This window comes from Anopheles moucheti, chromosome 2 (assembly GCF_943734755.1).
Source record: "Anopheles moucheti chromosome 2, idAnoMoucSN_F20_07, whole genome shotgun sequence".
NCBI lineage: Eukaryota > Metazoa > Arthropoda > Insecta > Diptera > Culicidae > Anopheles > Anopheles moucheti.
The window spans coordinates 855,599-868,773 of NC_069140.1; the positions used below are offsets into that span (position 1 = coordinate 855,599).

The 13,175-nt window shown below is 39.6% G+C and overlaps 2 protein-coding genes across 2 annotated transcripts; both read left to right on the forward strand.

Moving 5' to 3' along the window:
* Nucleotides 1-258: 258 nt before the first annotated feature.
* Nucleotides 259-5,580, forward strand: LOC128297199 (nuclear RNA export factor 1-like). The gene is made up of 7 exons (XM_053032799.1): nucleotides 259-397; nucleotides 513-1,405; nucleotides 1,476-1,585; nucleotides 3,398-3,434; nucleotides 3,516-3,754; nucleotides 3,842-4,010; nucleotides 4,092-5,580. The coding sequence occupies exons 1-7, from the start codon at nucleotides 319-321 to the stop codon at nucleotides 4,536-4,538; spliced, it is 1,974 nt and encodes a 657-aa protein (XP_052888759.1). The 5' UTR covers nucleotides 259-318; the 3' UTR covers nucleotides 4,539-5,580.
* Nucleotides 5,581-8,911: 3,331 nt separating this feature from the next.
* Nucleotides 8,912-13,175, forward strand: LOC128298728 (transient receptor potential cation channel protein painless-like). The gene is made up of 5 exons (XM_053034502.1): nucleotides 8,912-9,079; nucleotides 10,407-12,240; nucleotides 12,366-12,496; nucleotides 12,577-12,677; nucleotides 12,764-13,175. Exons 1-5 carry the CDS (start codon nucleotides 8,912-8,914, stop codon nucleotides 13,173-13,175), a joined length of 2,646 nt encoding a protein of 881 aa, XP_052890462.1.

The following is a 13,175-nucleotide window of genomic DNA, read 5'->3' on the forward strand; positions in this document are numbered from 1 at the left end:
GTAAAACTCGTACGAGATTATTTTCTAATGCATCTTTTTAATAAATTCAAACAAAACAAAGTGTTCACATAACTTGCTGAAATAACCAACATCTGAAAAATCTTCTCCCACATCTTGGTCTTAAATGTCAAATTCTGTTTTGACATACTGCGTCACTATCGCAATGATGTAACCTTAGCCAAACGAAACCTGTTTTGGTGCTGTAAAAAATTTCCCCTCAGCATTTGTCAGTTCGTCAGCAGAGTGTAGAAAATTCTACTGCGTGCTAAAAAATTGTGTGAGAATTCGTTGTTGTTTTCGTTCTAACAAACACTAACCATGCCTAAAAACCTGCGTAATGGCAATTTTCGCGGCCGTGGCGGTCGCAATTATGGAGGCGATCGGTTTTACGACAACAGTAAGTACACAGAAGCGATTCCTAAGATTCGTCGCCGCCATTTTGGAGCACGGCACCACAATGACGAAAGTCATGACGAAAAATACCAGCATTCAATGTTCTCTGTTTATGATAGGTTCCGATACAGTTAGCCATTCCCACGACGATCGAACTGAACGTGGTGGAGGTGGCGAATGGAATGATAGAAACAGGAACGACCGTAATATGACCAACGTACAGCGGCGTGTTAGCTTCAAGCCCTTCAGCGGGGGTCGTGGTAAGGGCCGCATTACGGAGAATCAGATGCGCGCTCATTTCAACGACGACGACGAAGCGATGGGTGGTGATACATTCGACAGTGGCAATCCTCGCGTGCGTATGAATAATCGTAACTTCGATCGCCAACGACGAAGCGGATCTCCAATACCACGAGGAATGCATAATGATAGAAACCTGTCCAAGAAGCTTATGAAAGGATCACCACAGTCATCCTGGTACGAGGTGAAGATACCGCACGGACAGAAGTTCGAGAAGGACTTTATCCTTCGTTCGATTCAGCAAGCGATCAGTCCGCTAGTGTTTATTCCGCTGTACTACAAGGCGAATGACTTCTTTGCATCATTCTTTGTGGAGGATTATAAAGTGGGCAGCGCCATCCTGCAGGCTAGCCGCACTATTGAAACTCCCGATGGTCGGCGGTTAACGTTAAACGTGCGCAATAACCAGCCACCAACGCAGATGAACGATCAATTGAAGGCGCGCATGAAGCAAGCAATGGAAAAACGATACAATCCTCATACGAAAGCGTTAGACTTACACAAGTTTCATGCCGATTCCGATCTGAGTGATATGTTCTGTTCGTTAGCGCGTCCGCAGATTATGCTGGCGGCAATGGATATTATCGCGGAACACATTCCCGCACTAGAGGCGCTCAATTTGAACGAAAATAGGCTGTACATGTTGGACCACTTGCGGTCCATGGCTATAAAACTGCCTCATCTGAAAATTCTACATTTGGCAAAAAATAGGGTAAGTCTGCTGAGTTTTGTTGACTGACCGTTTCCTTTACACTAACACAATGTTGTATGTGTTTCTGCAGATACCATACCTTAACGCGCTGGACAGTTTGAAGAATTTGAAACTGGTGGAACTAAATCTGGAGGACAATCCGTTGCGGAAGCAGTTCGACGACAATACGACCTATATCAGGTATATCAATGCGTGCGGGGTCACGTGAATAAGTGATGTTGTCTTATATTTGACAGAAATCGTGCGTCCGGATCTGAACATCAAGTGTTCCTCCCTGTTATAACACATTCATCGTTCGGTGTTGTGTGTGTGGTGTTACCCGTTCAATCTAAGTGCCTGGACGGATGATGCCTCAATGTTCGTCTGGCAGGTGGCGACAGAACGACGAACAGGAGACACTGGTTTGAGAACGAAACGCAATTCTGTAGTGAAAGAGTGTGTATGTCGGAACTCGCAAATCATTGAAGCCAACTTTTATAATTGGACCTATAAGGACATACAATCTGACGATACTTTATAATCTCAAGCGTATCAAGGGCTTCAATTCTTTAACATTAGTTTATACTTTATGAAAAAGTTTTAAGCATAGATTCATTCAAATCATTGGCGATAAGGTACAAAGTTTAATTTTTTCCGACAACTTTTAAATGTACTAGGCGCCAAACCTAAATCAAACAAAATTTTGTTAAAAAGCGTACTAAACGTCTCACTTTCCTCAAAAGTTCTGAGATAGCAAACAAAAGTCTATAAAACGTTCGGTCAATTGTTTATGTCAGGGGAAATGGCCAATTTTGTATCAAGCATTAAAGGCATTGTCATTTGTAGGTAGCAGATCACAACGAGATTGGATACGGTCGGTTTCGGTATCGTTTAATAATAACATTTAATTTGTCTTGAGACTTGTTCCAAATCGAAAGTTACTTGGAAATAGCATTTCATGAATAGATGGCTTAATTATTAGTTTACATCGTACAAGAAATGGCTGTTAAGAGATTGATGCGTTACGCTCTACGCTCACGTGTCTTAACACAGGTATCTTAACGTTTTGTCAGAATATGTTAGAGTTCCAATGCTTTATACAGCCCCAGAAGCGACTGATGTTACCCTAACATCGAAAAATTAAGCCCGAGATACCTGCCCATAGTAGTAACATCAAACCACTCAACTATTATGAATCATCGAACCGAAACATTACGAACATCCAACGGATAACCGGTCCTCAAGGATATATAAGGCACACAGCCTTCAGTTGTCCTGGGCAAGGAGGATTATTATGATCCTGCATAAATTATTGTTCGTTGATTTGAATCGTCGGATACGCAATCCCAAACACACATTAAAGTGATGTATGTGTGCCAACAGGTGCAAAAAAGAGAATGTGTAATAGATTACACCGAGAACTTCTCGTACAATTAGTCAAGAACACATTCAACCAGCATACGCCCTGTTGCATCTGTCGTCGATCGTCGTATGGGGTGTGCAAAGAAGTCTACATCAGCAAACCATGGCTTGGAATGCAAGATCATGTATACAAAGGGTGTCTGTACAACTCATACATGTTGGAACTCAATTGTTTTGACAAAACGAAATAAGCTTTAATCGCTAAACTACTTAAGATAAAGAATATATCGTGTAGAGTACGCCCCAATCTCTATTGAATTACAAAGTTTGTTTTAGACGAAAAAGCTAAATGCATATTCCAATTAACTACAAAACGTACATCCACTAAACAATGTGTCAAGACGATCGGGAATTCGAAAAACGCAATATGTGATGTCTTATAAGACAAAATGCCGTTTTCATTTCGCTGTGTCACTCATACAAGGACAATTTTGCTGCTGTCGCATATCTGTAATATAGATCACGTTTACAAAAATAGCGTGTCTAGGCCATACTTCAGACATAGCAATGAATCGAACGCATCTCCAAAGATAGTTCTGCTGCCACGTCCTTTGTAATGTATAATATTAATCTTGTACCGTTTATTTATAGTGAAGTGCGCAAGCGATTCCCCAAAGTCATAAAATTGGTAAGTGTTGTTAAATTCCTAGAATCCGTAGAAACGTTTTAAGCGTGCAAGATGAATAATGTCGATTTTCTGACCTCATAGGATAATCTCGAGCTACCGCCACCAATCAGTTTTGATATACCGGAAGATAATATTAAACTTCCGGAAGCCAAGGCTTCGTTCCTATGCGACGCAGCTGGGGCAGATATTGTTAGGCAGTTTTTGGAACAATACTACGCTATATACGATTCCGATAATAGACAACCACTGCTTGAAGCGTACCACGAGCATGTAATGTTTTCGCATACCATAAACGCATCGCATCAAACCAACCAACAAAAGTAAGTGTATTGCAGAAAGTCTTCTAAATATTGGTCATCATAATCGAAAACCAAAATATGCTTAATTCCGGTGTGTTGTTTTTAAAGGATGGGTGTGTATATGAATGGGCAACGCAATATCAAGCAAAAAACGGATCTCGATTCTCGTTGTCGGCTGTTAAAGCAAGGTAGGCTGCAAGTGGTATCATATCTTTCATCCCTACCGTCTACCAAACACGATCTGCCGACCTTCGCAGTAGACCTAACGCTGTTTACGGTAAGTTTGGCAATTGCTTGACTACATCCTGCTTTCCAATTTAAACGATCTTTAAAACTTTGCTTTTATCTTTCCGTACAGCCTCACATGCTGCAGTTAACCGTCAATGGCACCTTTAAGGAACGCAAGGGAAACGTAAACTCGGATTTGTTACGATCATTTCAACGCACGTTTGTAATAGTACCGGCAAACGGTGGCTTCTGCATACGCAACGAGATGATACATATCAACATTGCTACTCGCCTGCAAGAGGAAAAAAGTTTCAAACCTGTAAGCAGCCTAGCAATGGCGCAACCGGCTACATCTGCACCGGCTGCCGTCCCTACAATATCTACGGCCCCGATGATGCCGGACGATAATACCAAACTGCAAATGATACAAGCGCTATCAGCCCAAACCAAAATGACAACCGAATGGAGCAAATTGTGTCTGCAGGAAAACAACTGGGACTATCAACGAGCAGAGTTCTCTTTCACTGAATTGCACAAACAGAATCGGATACCACCGGGAGCGTTCATCACGAATTGAACTTTTTTCAGACAAATTGAACAGTGTATTCGCATTAGGGTGCAAGCTTACACCACACTCTATTAGAGCAAGTTAATTGTCCATTGCAGAAGTTTAGATTCCCATGTACATCGTGTTACCAATTATTATTTTCCCATGTTCATAGCACGCATATGAACCACTAACGCAAATGGTCGTTTAGCAAATGTTCGTTTAATTCTAATAATTGGGAAGAACGTTGTCTGTGGATGCAGACATAATATGATGGGCACACAGTACTAAGGGTCTAACTACAGTTTGCGCTTTTGTTTGTTTGTTTCTTTTTTATTTTTGTATTGGTATTTTTTCTGTACTCTATAAAGTGAAAAATCCTGCCAAAATATTCACTGTTTTGGGCGAAATGGTGTGTATGTTTAGCTTCATACATGCTAAATTGCACGGTAGAGCGAAAATAGTTTCAGCATTGTTCTGAACAATGTACAACAGAGCAGAGCGTTTGCAATAGCAAAGTAGAATCTACGCTACTTATTATCAAAATTAGGTAATGTAAAATGTCACCAAGCAACAGTTAATTTCGTTTTGTCATGTAAATATGAAGTAAAGTGCACGAATCAATGAAATTGTTCACGATACACAATTATCGTGTCGTTCAATGTTATACAACAACACTAACACATTTTTTTTAAAAATACAACACTGAATACTGCAGAGACGAATATGGCCCAATGGCTATATAGAATTTCTTACGATTTTCATGAACCAACACAGCCAATTATGTTAATTATATAGTTTTATAAGCATAGTTTCATTAGTTTATAAGTTAAAACAATTGCTAAGTAGACGACGGAAAATCAAGAAGTGGTTGTGAGTTTAGGTGCATTTCGACTTACCATATGGAAAATTGCGTACAATTTATTTTAGTTTAATGAAAATTGTATCAACGCTCCAAGTGATGTTCGATACATCACGCCGGATTCCTGTTGTGGTGAAACTGTAGTCATAAAGAAACTTGAAAAGAATAACGGAAGTAAATAAATTTCTACTTATAATTTACATAATAATACATGTATGAATCATGCGTTGTACTTCTTATCAGCAAACAATATTTAAGAAATAAGACATTTTCGATGGAAGGTTTACTTAATTATCCAACAATCGTTTCGCGGTGTGGAACTGCTGCAGGAGTGCTCTAGCCGCTCTCGGTCGACCTTCGTTCGACTGCCGAATGAAACGCCGATTGCAAAAAAAAATCCTTTTCGGAACCTTTTTCGCTAGAGGAAGCTTCTTCATCTAGGTAGAAGGGACCAGGAGATGAACCTGGTTTGTCTTCATCACTGAACGGAAAGTTATCCATTTCCAAAGAAAAGAATACCCACCCCGTACAGGTTAAACCCGCGACTCGACATTGTTTGACGGAAATTCGTATCCTTCCTGATGCAATCTTTTTGCCATCGTCGTTTCATTCACTTTCGGAATTTCGTCGTCTTCATTCAGCTTCTTCTAAGCTAAAGGAAGAAGCACTAGAGTAAGATGCCCAAAAAAGAAGAAGCCCTAGTGGAAGAAGCACTACTTGATGTTGTAGTTTGCATTACCATTTGAGACAGATTTTCATTTCATCCAGACATCAACATCCTAAAATGTCCTTCACGCCCACATCCATGCCAGCATACTGTAGTAAAACGATTCACTAACTATCGCCATGCACCTTTACCTGGTCATCTGTACCCTGGCTATTCGGACATATGCATCGCTAGACCCGTATTGGAATTCCCTGATAAACCGTCGTACATCAGGTACTCCAAGCCACCATCAAGCAAGCAGCGAAACAACGAATCCTTAACCCTTCCATCCTGCTTCCTCATATTGTGAAATGTAAATAGTTAAGGACGTAATATTTAAGGACGATATATTGATCTATTGATAAGGCTACTCAATCTGCGTCACCAACAACAAATAAGGGCTTACATTCTCTGTTATTCTTCTTGATATTTTATTTTAATAACTAGCAAAGCACAAAATGCTCCATTGCTGTTCATGAGCCTGCCTGGTCTGGTGGTTGTAGTGATCGAGAGCCGTGAGATAGAAGAATTATAAAAATTGTAATGGAAATAACTGCGGATTCAAATTCAGAGAGCGAAAGGTAACGATTGAAGGTTTAGTCAAATATCCAAACCTTGACCGGAGTTCGATTGTCGAGAGAACTGTCAGACGAAGAGCGGGGCGAAAAGAAGGAAAGCGAGATAGAGGAAAATAGTCAGTCTTGTGGTTGATCGCGAGAAGAAGACTTGGTTTGGTGACGTGCTCTTAAAATAATTAAAAATTTACTTAATAAAATTGAAAAATAGCAAAAAAATGAGTGAGAATCACGATAGTGGTGTTGTTCGTTTCGTAATGCACGATACATTTTAAATTTCATTTGGATGGTAACAATAAGTATTCGAATATTTACTAGAGGAAATACTCATTTGATAGATTAAAAACGAACATTTTAGGTCGTATACTGTAAGTGAAATTACATTGGTTGACGGAAACCGTTGATAAATGCATGGACGTAACCATGTGTATGATAAGCAATCGCCAATAAAAACGAAAGCAAGTGCACGTTCAACCTGCCACAAGAAAAGGGCGTACCCTTACGTGATTTCAATGCTTGATTTTTTTGTAAGAATGTACTTCCAATTAGAAGCAATCCCATTTTGAGTGCTATGGTTTCCGTAAAAGTTGAACTAGGTATCTGTCGGTTGAAACCAAACCAAAAATATCCCGAATTCCGATTTGATTCAGATATTGCAAGAACATTACTCTAACGTCATAGTGTGCTTCATACACTAGTTGCTCGTACTTCTATTTCATGCCGATTAATCTGTTAAGAATTCATGTCTGTCATGTCGCTCTGGCACTGTTCAGTCATTGTTTGATTTGTAACATGCCTGAGTTGTATTTTTTTGTTGTTCATTAGAACGGTCCGGCCTGTATTTTTACCACGAAACCGGACAGTCAGTCCTTGCTACGTGGAGTTGGTCTGGATGGGATTTTAATCCAGTCCGTTCGTGTAAATAACGGCGCCATTATCGTCATGCTACCGGGTCGCCCTGATTTGTTAGTCATTATTCATCTAATTAAACAAACAATCACACAAATTTAAGGGTTCAGGGCTTCAGGGTTTATTCAAATAATTCCGTAATGCAAAAATTGGCTATTTTTCATTTTTTTTTAGAAAATTTAAAATGTTTCAATTTCAAAACATTGAACCTTCTGCAAAGTGTATAGATACTACTCTTCATCAACATCGCTTGTGTTCAGTCAGTATATCAATATACTTGGCATAATAATCATGGACCAGGTTAACTAAACCCAGGCCAGATTCTTGAAGAGGAAGTCATCATAGCATTATCATAGCTAATCATAGTCATAGTCAAACATAGGAACATTATCCATTCGCTTACACTACATAGCACCCAAATCGATGTCATCCATTACGAACAAGGCTTCATTGAATGAAAACAAATATTTATCAGCACTATCAGCCATTCTTTTCGAAGATTGTCTACTTCCAAATTTGATTTGAAGTAATGTCCATTTTGTACAAATAGTTCTATATCATTTCGTCGGTTACACCGATCATCCCATCTACTACGAGCTGTAAAACAAATGCGTTTGTATAACTACATTTGTTTGTAAGCCGACACCATTAAAATTAACTACTATTAGCTGGTATGCTGACTACAGACACGGTCGTACAATCACCGATTATTATGTCGCATGTTCTAATTGTCGAAAACCGATCATACGCGAAGTAACGCAAAAGTAACGGGTATTTTTATCCCTCGTCCTATCAGCGATACGTAATCAATGGATGTCCCCTTATATATATCACTGGCTTATACATCAAACTTCCAGAGCTAGAATGGGTTGGTATAGTCGCTTGTAATTTGAGTAGAGTTATTTCTCTTTGAACCGTTCATATCAGTGGTCAGTTTCGACATTTACTGATCTATAGTTAACTCAGTCTTAATCGATTTCGTCTATCAGTGCAAGCTACACACACATCTTACTCTGGTATCATAAAGATTAAGCTGGTATTAAAAACGTAAGGGAGTGATATTTCAATCATTTCATGCAACGTAAAGTGATTTCCAAAGTTTCGTCGCTATACGTTGTGCAGTTGTGCGTTTCGTATACTAATATTCCTTCGGGGATCGATCATATTCCCTAGAATAGTGCTGTATAACAAGATATTACAATCTAGATAATACTCTCGGATTTTACTCTCGGGGAAACATGTGTGCCAGAGTGATACACCAAAATTTCAGCTACATTAAGGTGATCGCATGTTTTGTTGTGTTACCAATGGATGTGATAATTGAATCGTCTTATAAACTTAGGATGCCGAAATGAGTTTGAAGTCGGGAGACTTCCCAAAATTCATCAAAGCACTTGACAATAGAGCGTGCGTAAATCTGCGCAGAGGTACTTACTCGGTGTTTGAGGAGGCCTGCAAAACTCGTGGAAGGAAGCAATTTATCGACGCATGCATAAAACGTGGCGCCCTGCTTGCAAAGGTATGTACGTTTGCGTAATAGTCGATTACACGTCCGTGAAGAAATGGACAAGTCACGTGTTTCAAGTGTTATTTTGGTGGTTAATTAAGTTTTGCTAAGTGTACTAAAGCAAACGGTACAATTACCATTAAGGTTATCATTTAGATTAAATAGAAGAATTATTGTAAGCTTCCAAAGTCACTAAGTTAATATCATTTCATATAGTGACGGTGAGTGTTCAATGGAAGGCGTTTTTTTTCGGATTGGGCTAAAATTAGGAAAATTGAACATAACAGACATGAACAATCATAATGACTCATATTTAAGCGAAACCTTAACTACGCTGTTGTATTATTTTCAGTTTAAACTTGCACTATGGTGCAATGTTTAATATGTTGTGGTTAAAATTTTTCTTTAAATAGTTAAAAGCCTTACGAACAATATGCTAACGCTAATGGAACATATCATATCGATGTTGATTATTCAGGGAAAATGAGAGCCACACTTCTGTACATGCAATTCTGACACTCAATTTTATCTTTGTTATCATTCGCGGGAATTGAGAAACAATGAAGGCGTGGTTTCATAAAGAAGTGTATGTTTCATTAGAGCAAAAGAGTATTTGCAGAACATGATCGTTTCTTAGTGTTCCCAGTAATGTAACCCTGTTGAGTTACATGTAATCTGACCTTGAAAGCCTACTATCGAAGTCTAATGCAGAGAGTTTTGTCCGAAGGTACATTGATAAATAATGTACTTTGTCCCGAGATACACGGATAATGTATACACGCAGCACTTTTTGAGCCAACGGAATCCTTGCTTCTCAGTCTTTCATCTATGTATTTTATTGGGCTGTGTAAAATTCTTTTGGTTAAATATTTTTGGTTCGTTTTTGTTGGTGTTATTCTTTCCCGTTTAACTACGATAGTTATGTAGGCCAACATAGGCGAGATAACTCAATGTTTTAAATAAATAAATGAAATTTGTCAAACTAACAAACAAAAATCTGAAAGCAAGAAAGCATAATGATTATACCCACAAGTTTGCATAAGATTAAGCAAATGTGTGAGTTAAAACGAAGGATAACTCTTTTTACTCGCTCATGATTGTTTACTCGCCGCGCTAGATGCTAAATGAGTAAGTGCGTGAAGTGACACGAAAACGAGCAAATACGTTTCAGCAAATATGGGCAAGTTGATTACAATGGAATTGAGGTGGAATACAGTTTCAAAAATCATAAGCTCATCATAAAATTAATACCTAAAACTCGTGCCAAACTCATACATGTGGATTCTGCAATAGACCAAGCATGCAACAGACATTAAACTAGGTTTTGTTTCTATCGCAGCAAAACCCCGAGACCTACGAATATCCCATTCATCTTGCAGCCCTGTCTTTCGATAGCGAAAATCTGTCGCAGTTGCTTAAAGATCAGCGAATCTTTGTCGATCAGAAGTTTGAGGATCGTACGGCACTGTATTTGCTATTTAAGCAGATCAATAGTGATAACTACAAGGAGGTGTTTGAGTGCATCAAGTTGCTGCTAAAACATCACGCCAATATTAACGCAACAGATGAAAACAGTGTGTCTCCGATAGCGCTGCTAGTGACGGCCGGTAACGACGATTGGCGCAAAGAAATACTGGATTACTGTCTACAAAACTACGCTGTGAACGTAGACTTTCGCCGTAAACAAGCACGAAAAGCGATTGAGAAACATTTTCCGGGGACTCCAATTCCAGAAATCGACATGGAAAAAGTGACTGTGGAAATTCTCAGGAACAAACTGGCTGCTGGTACGGAAGAAGATTTTCTCACAGCATATGAGAAATACATCGCACAAAACAATGGGAAGAACGATCACGTGCTTCGGGAAGAAGATTGTGTCGAGCTTCTATCTGTCGCAGTGTACCGGGCGAAGCTGTTAGCTGCCCAGAAGCTACTAGAAGGTCAGATAGCAGACGGCAAATTTGTTGGAAAACCTGCGCTACTCTCCGGACTTTTGGCCAAGTGCTGTAATCGTGGAAATGTTCCGATTTTAGAATGGTTGCTCAAAATCATACCGGCTCATGAGGTTGGGTTGATAAACGAAGATCCGCTTCTGTCATTGCTGGTGAAGCAAATCGACGTGTACAAGGACAAGAACAAGTGTCCCTTCTTTAAAAGCATGGGAATTTTATTGAACGATCCGCGCATTGAGGTCGACAAGATAGATGTGAAACGGTACACCGCGATGCACTACGCTGTGAAGTATAAGATCGATCATGCTCAGGAGCTGCTGCTTGCCAAAGGGGCCTACATCGGTGGCGAGGATCTATTCGGAGACTCTCCGATAAGCGAGATGGATTCGTTCCTGTTGGAGAAACATTTGGACTCGTGCGTGACGGACAACGATCGCAAGCCGGGCGACGAGGACTACGAAGTGAGAATTCATTTCTCCAACTTCATACCGCCACACCGGATGTTCCAAACGAACTACCCAGACGATGAGATGCAGCCTATAGTAACGATAGCACAAACAGCTAGTAAAAAGCAACTGCTTTGGCATCCGGTAGTATCGAGCATTTTGTTGCTAAAGTGGATACAGTTAACCCGCTTGATTTATGTAAATTTGTTTTTTTCGCTTATATTAACCGTCTCGCTCATGATGTACATTCTATTCTGTCTCGGTCGAGAAGATGACTCTTTCAAGCTATTCTTCTATATTGTTTCGATAATCGGATGGGCATATCTGATAGCGCGCGAGTTGATCCAGCTTGTGGTGTATAAGTTGATGTACTTTCTATCGATAGCAAACTTGTTGGAAGTGGTGCTCATCATTGCGTCCGGTGCCATGTTGTTTTGGCATCTTCATTATCCGGCAATCCTCGTTAGTGTTATCCTTACACTAGGACTAGAACTCACCTTGCAGATTGAAATGATCCCCGTAGACTTCATTTCCACATATATGGCAATGTTAAAAACAGTATCGAAAAACTTTTTCAAGTGCTTGGCAGTCTTCTCGATAATATTGCTAGCATTTACATTCAGCTTCTACACGGTGTACAGAACACCAGCTAGCACTGGACTCAGTGAGACGACAGATAACAAGACAATTAAAAAGCCGGTTGAAGATGGCGAGCAATTCAATCAATTTCAGGAACTGCCGTTTGCAGTCATAAAAACGGCAGTCATGTTAACCGGTAAGTACAAGAGTTTAGTCTGCAATCGCGATCAATTTGAAGGCTGTAAAGCTGCAGCAAGTAGTGTTAAATCAAATAATGTTTTGTAATCTCATCTCAAAGATTTTCATATTTATGATTAATAGGTGAATTTGAAGCTGCAAACATCAAATATGAAATATCCTGCGTTGTCTACTTCTTGTTCCTGCTGTTTGTGTTCCTCGTGGCGATCGTTATGAGCAACCTAATGAGTGCAGTTGCTGTGGGCGATGTTACGGTTCGTAATGTTGTTGTAGACTCGAAAGCGCTGCTCATAAACACCCTAACGATTGCAATTCTTCTTCTCTTCACATACAGACCATTCAGGCAGAATCGGAAACCAGCGGTATAAAAAAGATGGTCTTCGTTATCTGTAAATATGAAAATGCACTGAAAGCGTTAAATTCAAATCGATTTCTGTAAGTATAATAAATGTTATGTTTGTGCTGTTTTTTAAAATATCAAATAAATTTAAACTAATTTTTTTCTTGCATCCTGTTCTTAGATCTAAAACAACTTCGTGGTTGATCCCAACGAAAAGTTTGCAGCTCTTTCACAAAAATGAACCACAAAAGAATGTCATCTTGCGACCCAACAAACCGCGCATAATTAAATTTGAAACAAGTCGGATGGAAGCGCTAACGTCCGCAACTGTCGAAAATGGCTTGAGGAAGTACGAGTTAGTTAATAGCACCGATTCCCCATGGCGTCGCTTTACGTACAACTTAGACCATAAGCCTTACACTATGATGCTTGATAAAATAGTGAAAAGTTCGAAGCAAATTCTTAATTCACATAAAACAGACGTAGGTTCGATCGCGTATTATATATCACGATTGGAGCAGCAATTGGAAATTATGGCACAGGGGCAGGAGGAGTTGAGGAAGGAAGTATTGTCACTGAAACTAATTAACTAA

Coding starts and splice junctions, on each gene's coding strand:
- LOC128297199 (XM_053032799.1), top strand. CDS start 319: ATGCCTAAAAACCTGCGTAATGGCAATTTTCGCGGCCGTGGCGGTCGC. Junction 1,586..3,397: donor GACAATACGACCTATATCAG/GTATATCAATGC, acceptor GTTTATTTATAG/TGAAGTGCGCAAGCGATTCC. Junction 4,011..4,091: donor TAGACCTAACGCTGTTTACG/GTAAGTTTGGCA, acceptor CTTTCCGTACAG/CCTCACATGCTGCAGTTAAC.
- LOC128298728 (XM_053034502.1), top strand. CDS start 8,912: ATGAGTTTGAAGTCGGGAGACTTCCCAAAATTCATCAAAGCACTTGAC. Junction 9,080..10,406: donor GTGGCGCCCTGCTTGCAAAG/GTATGTACGTTT, acceptor TTTCTATCGCAG/CAAAACCCCGAGACCTACGA. Junction 12,497..12,576: donor TTGCTGTGGGCGATGTTACG/GTTCGTAATGTT, acceptor CTTCACATACAG/ACCATTCAGGCAGAATCGGA.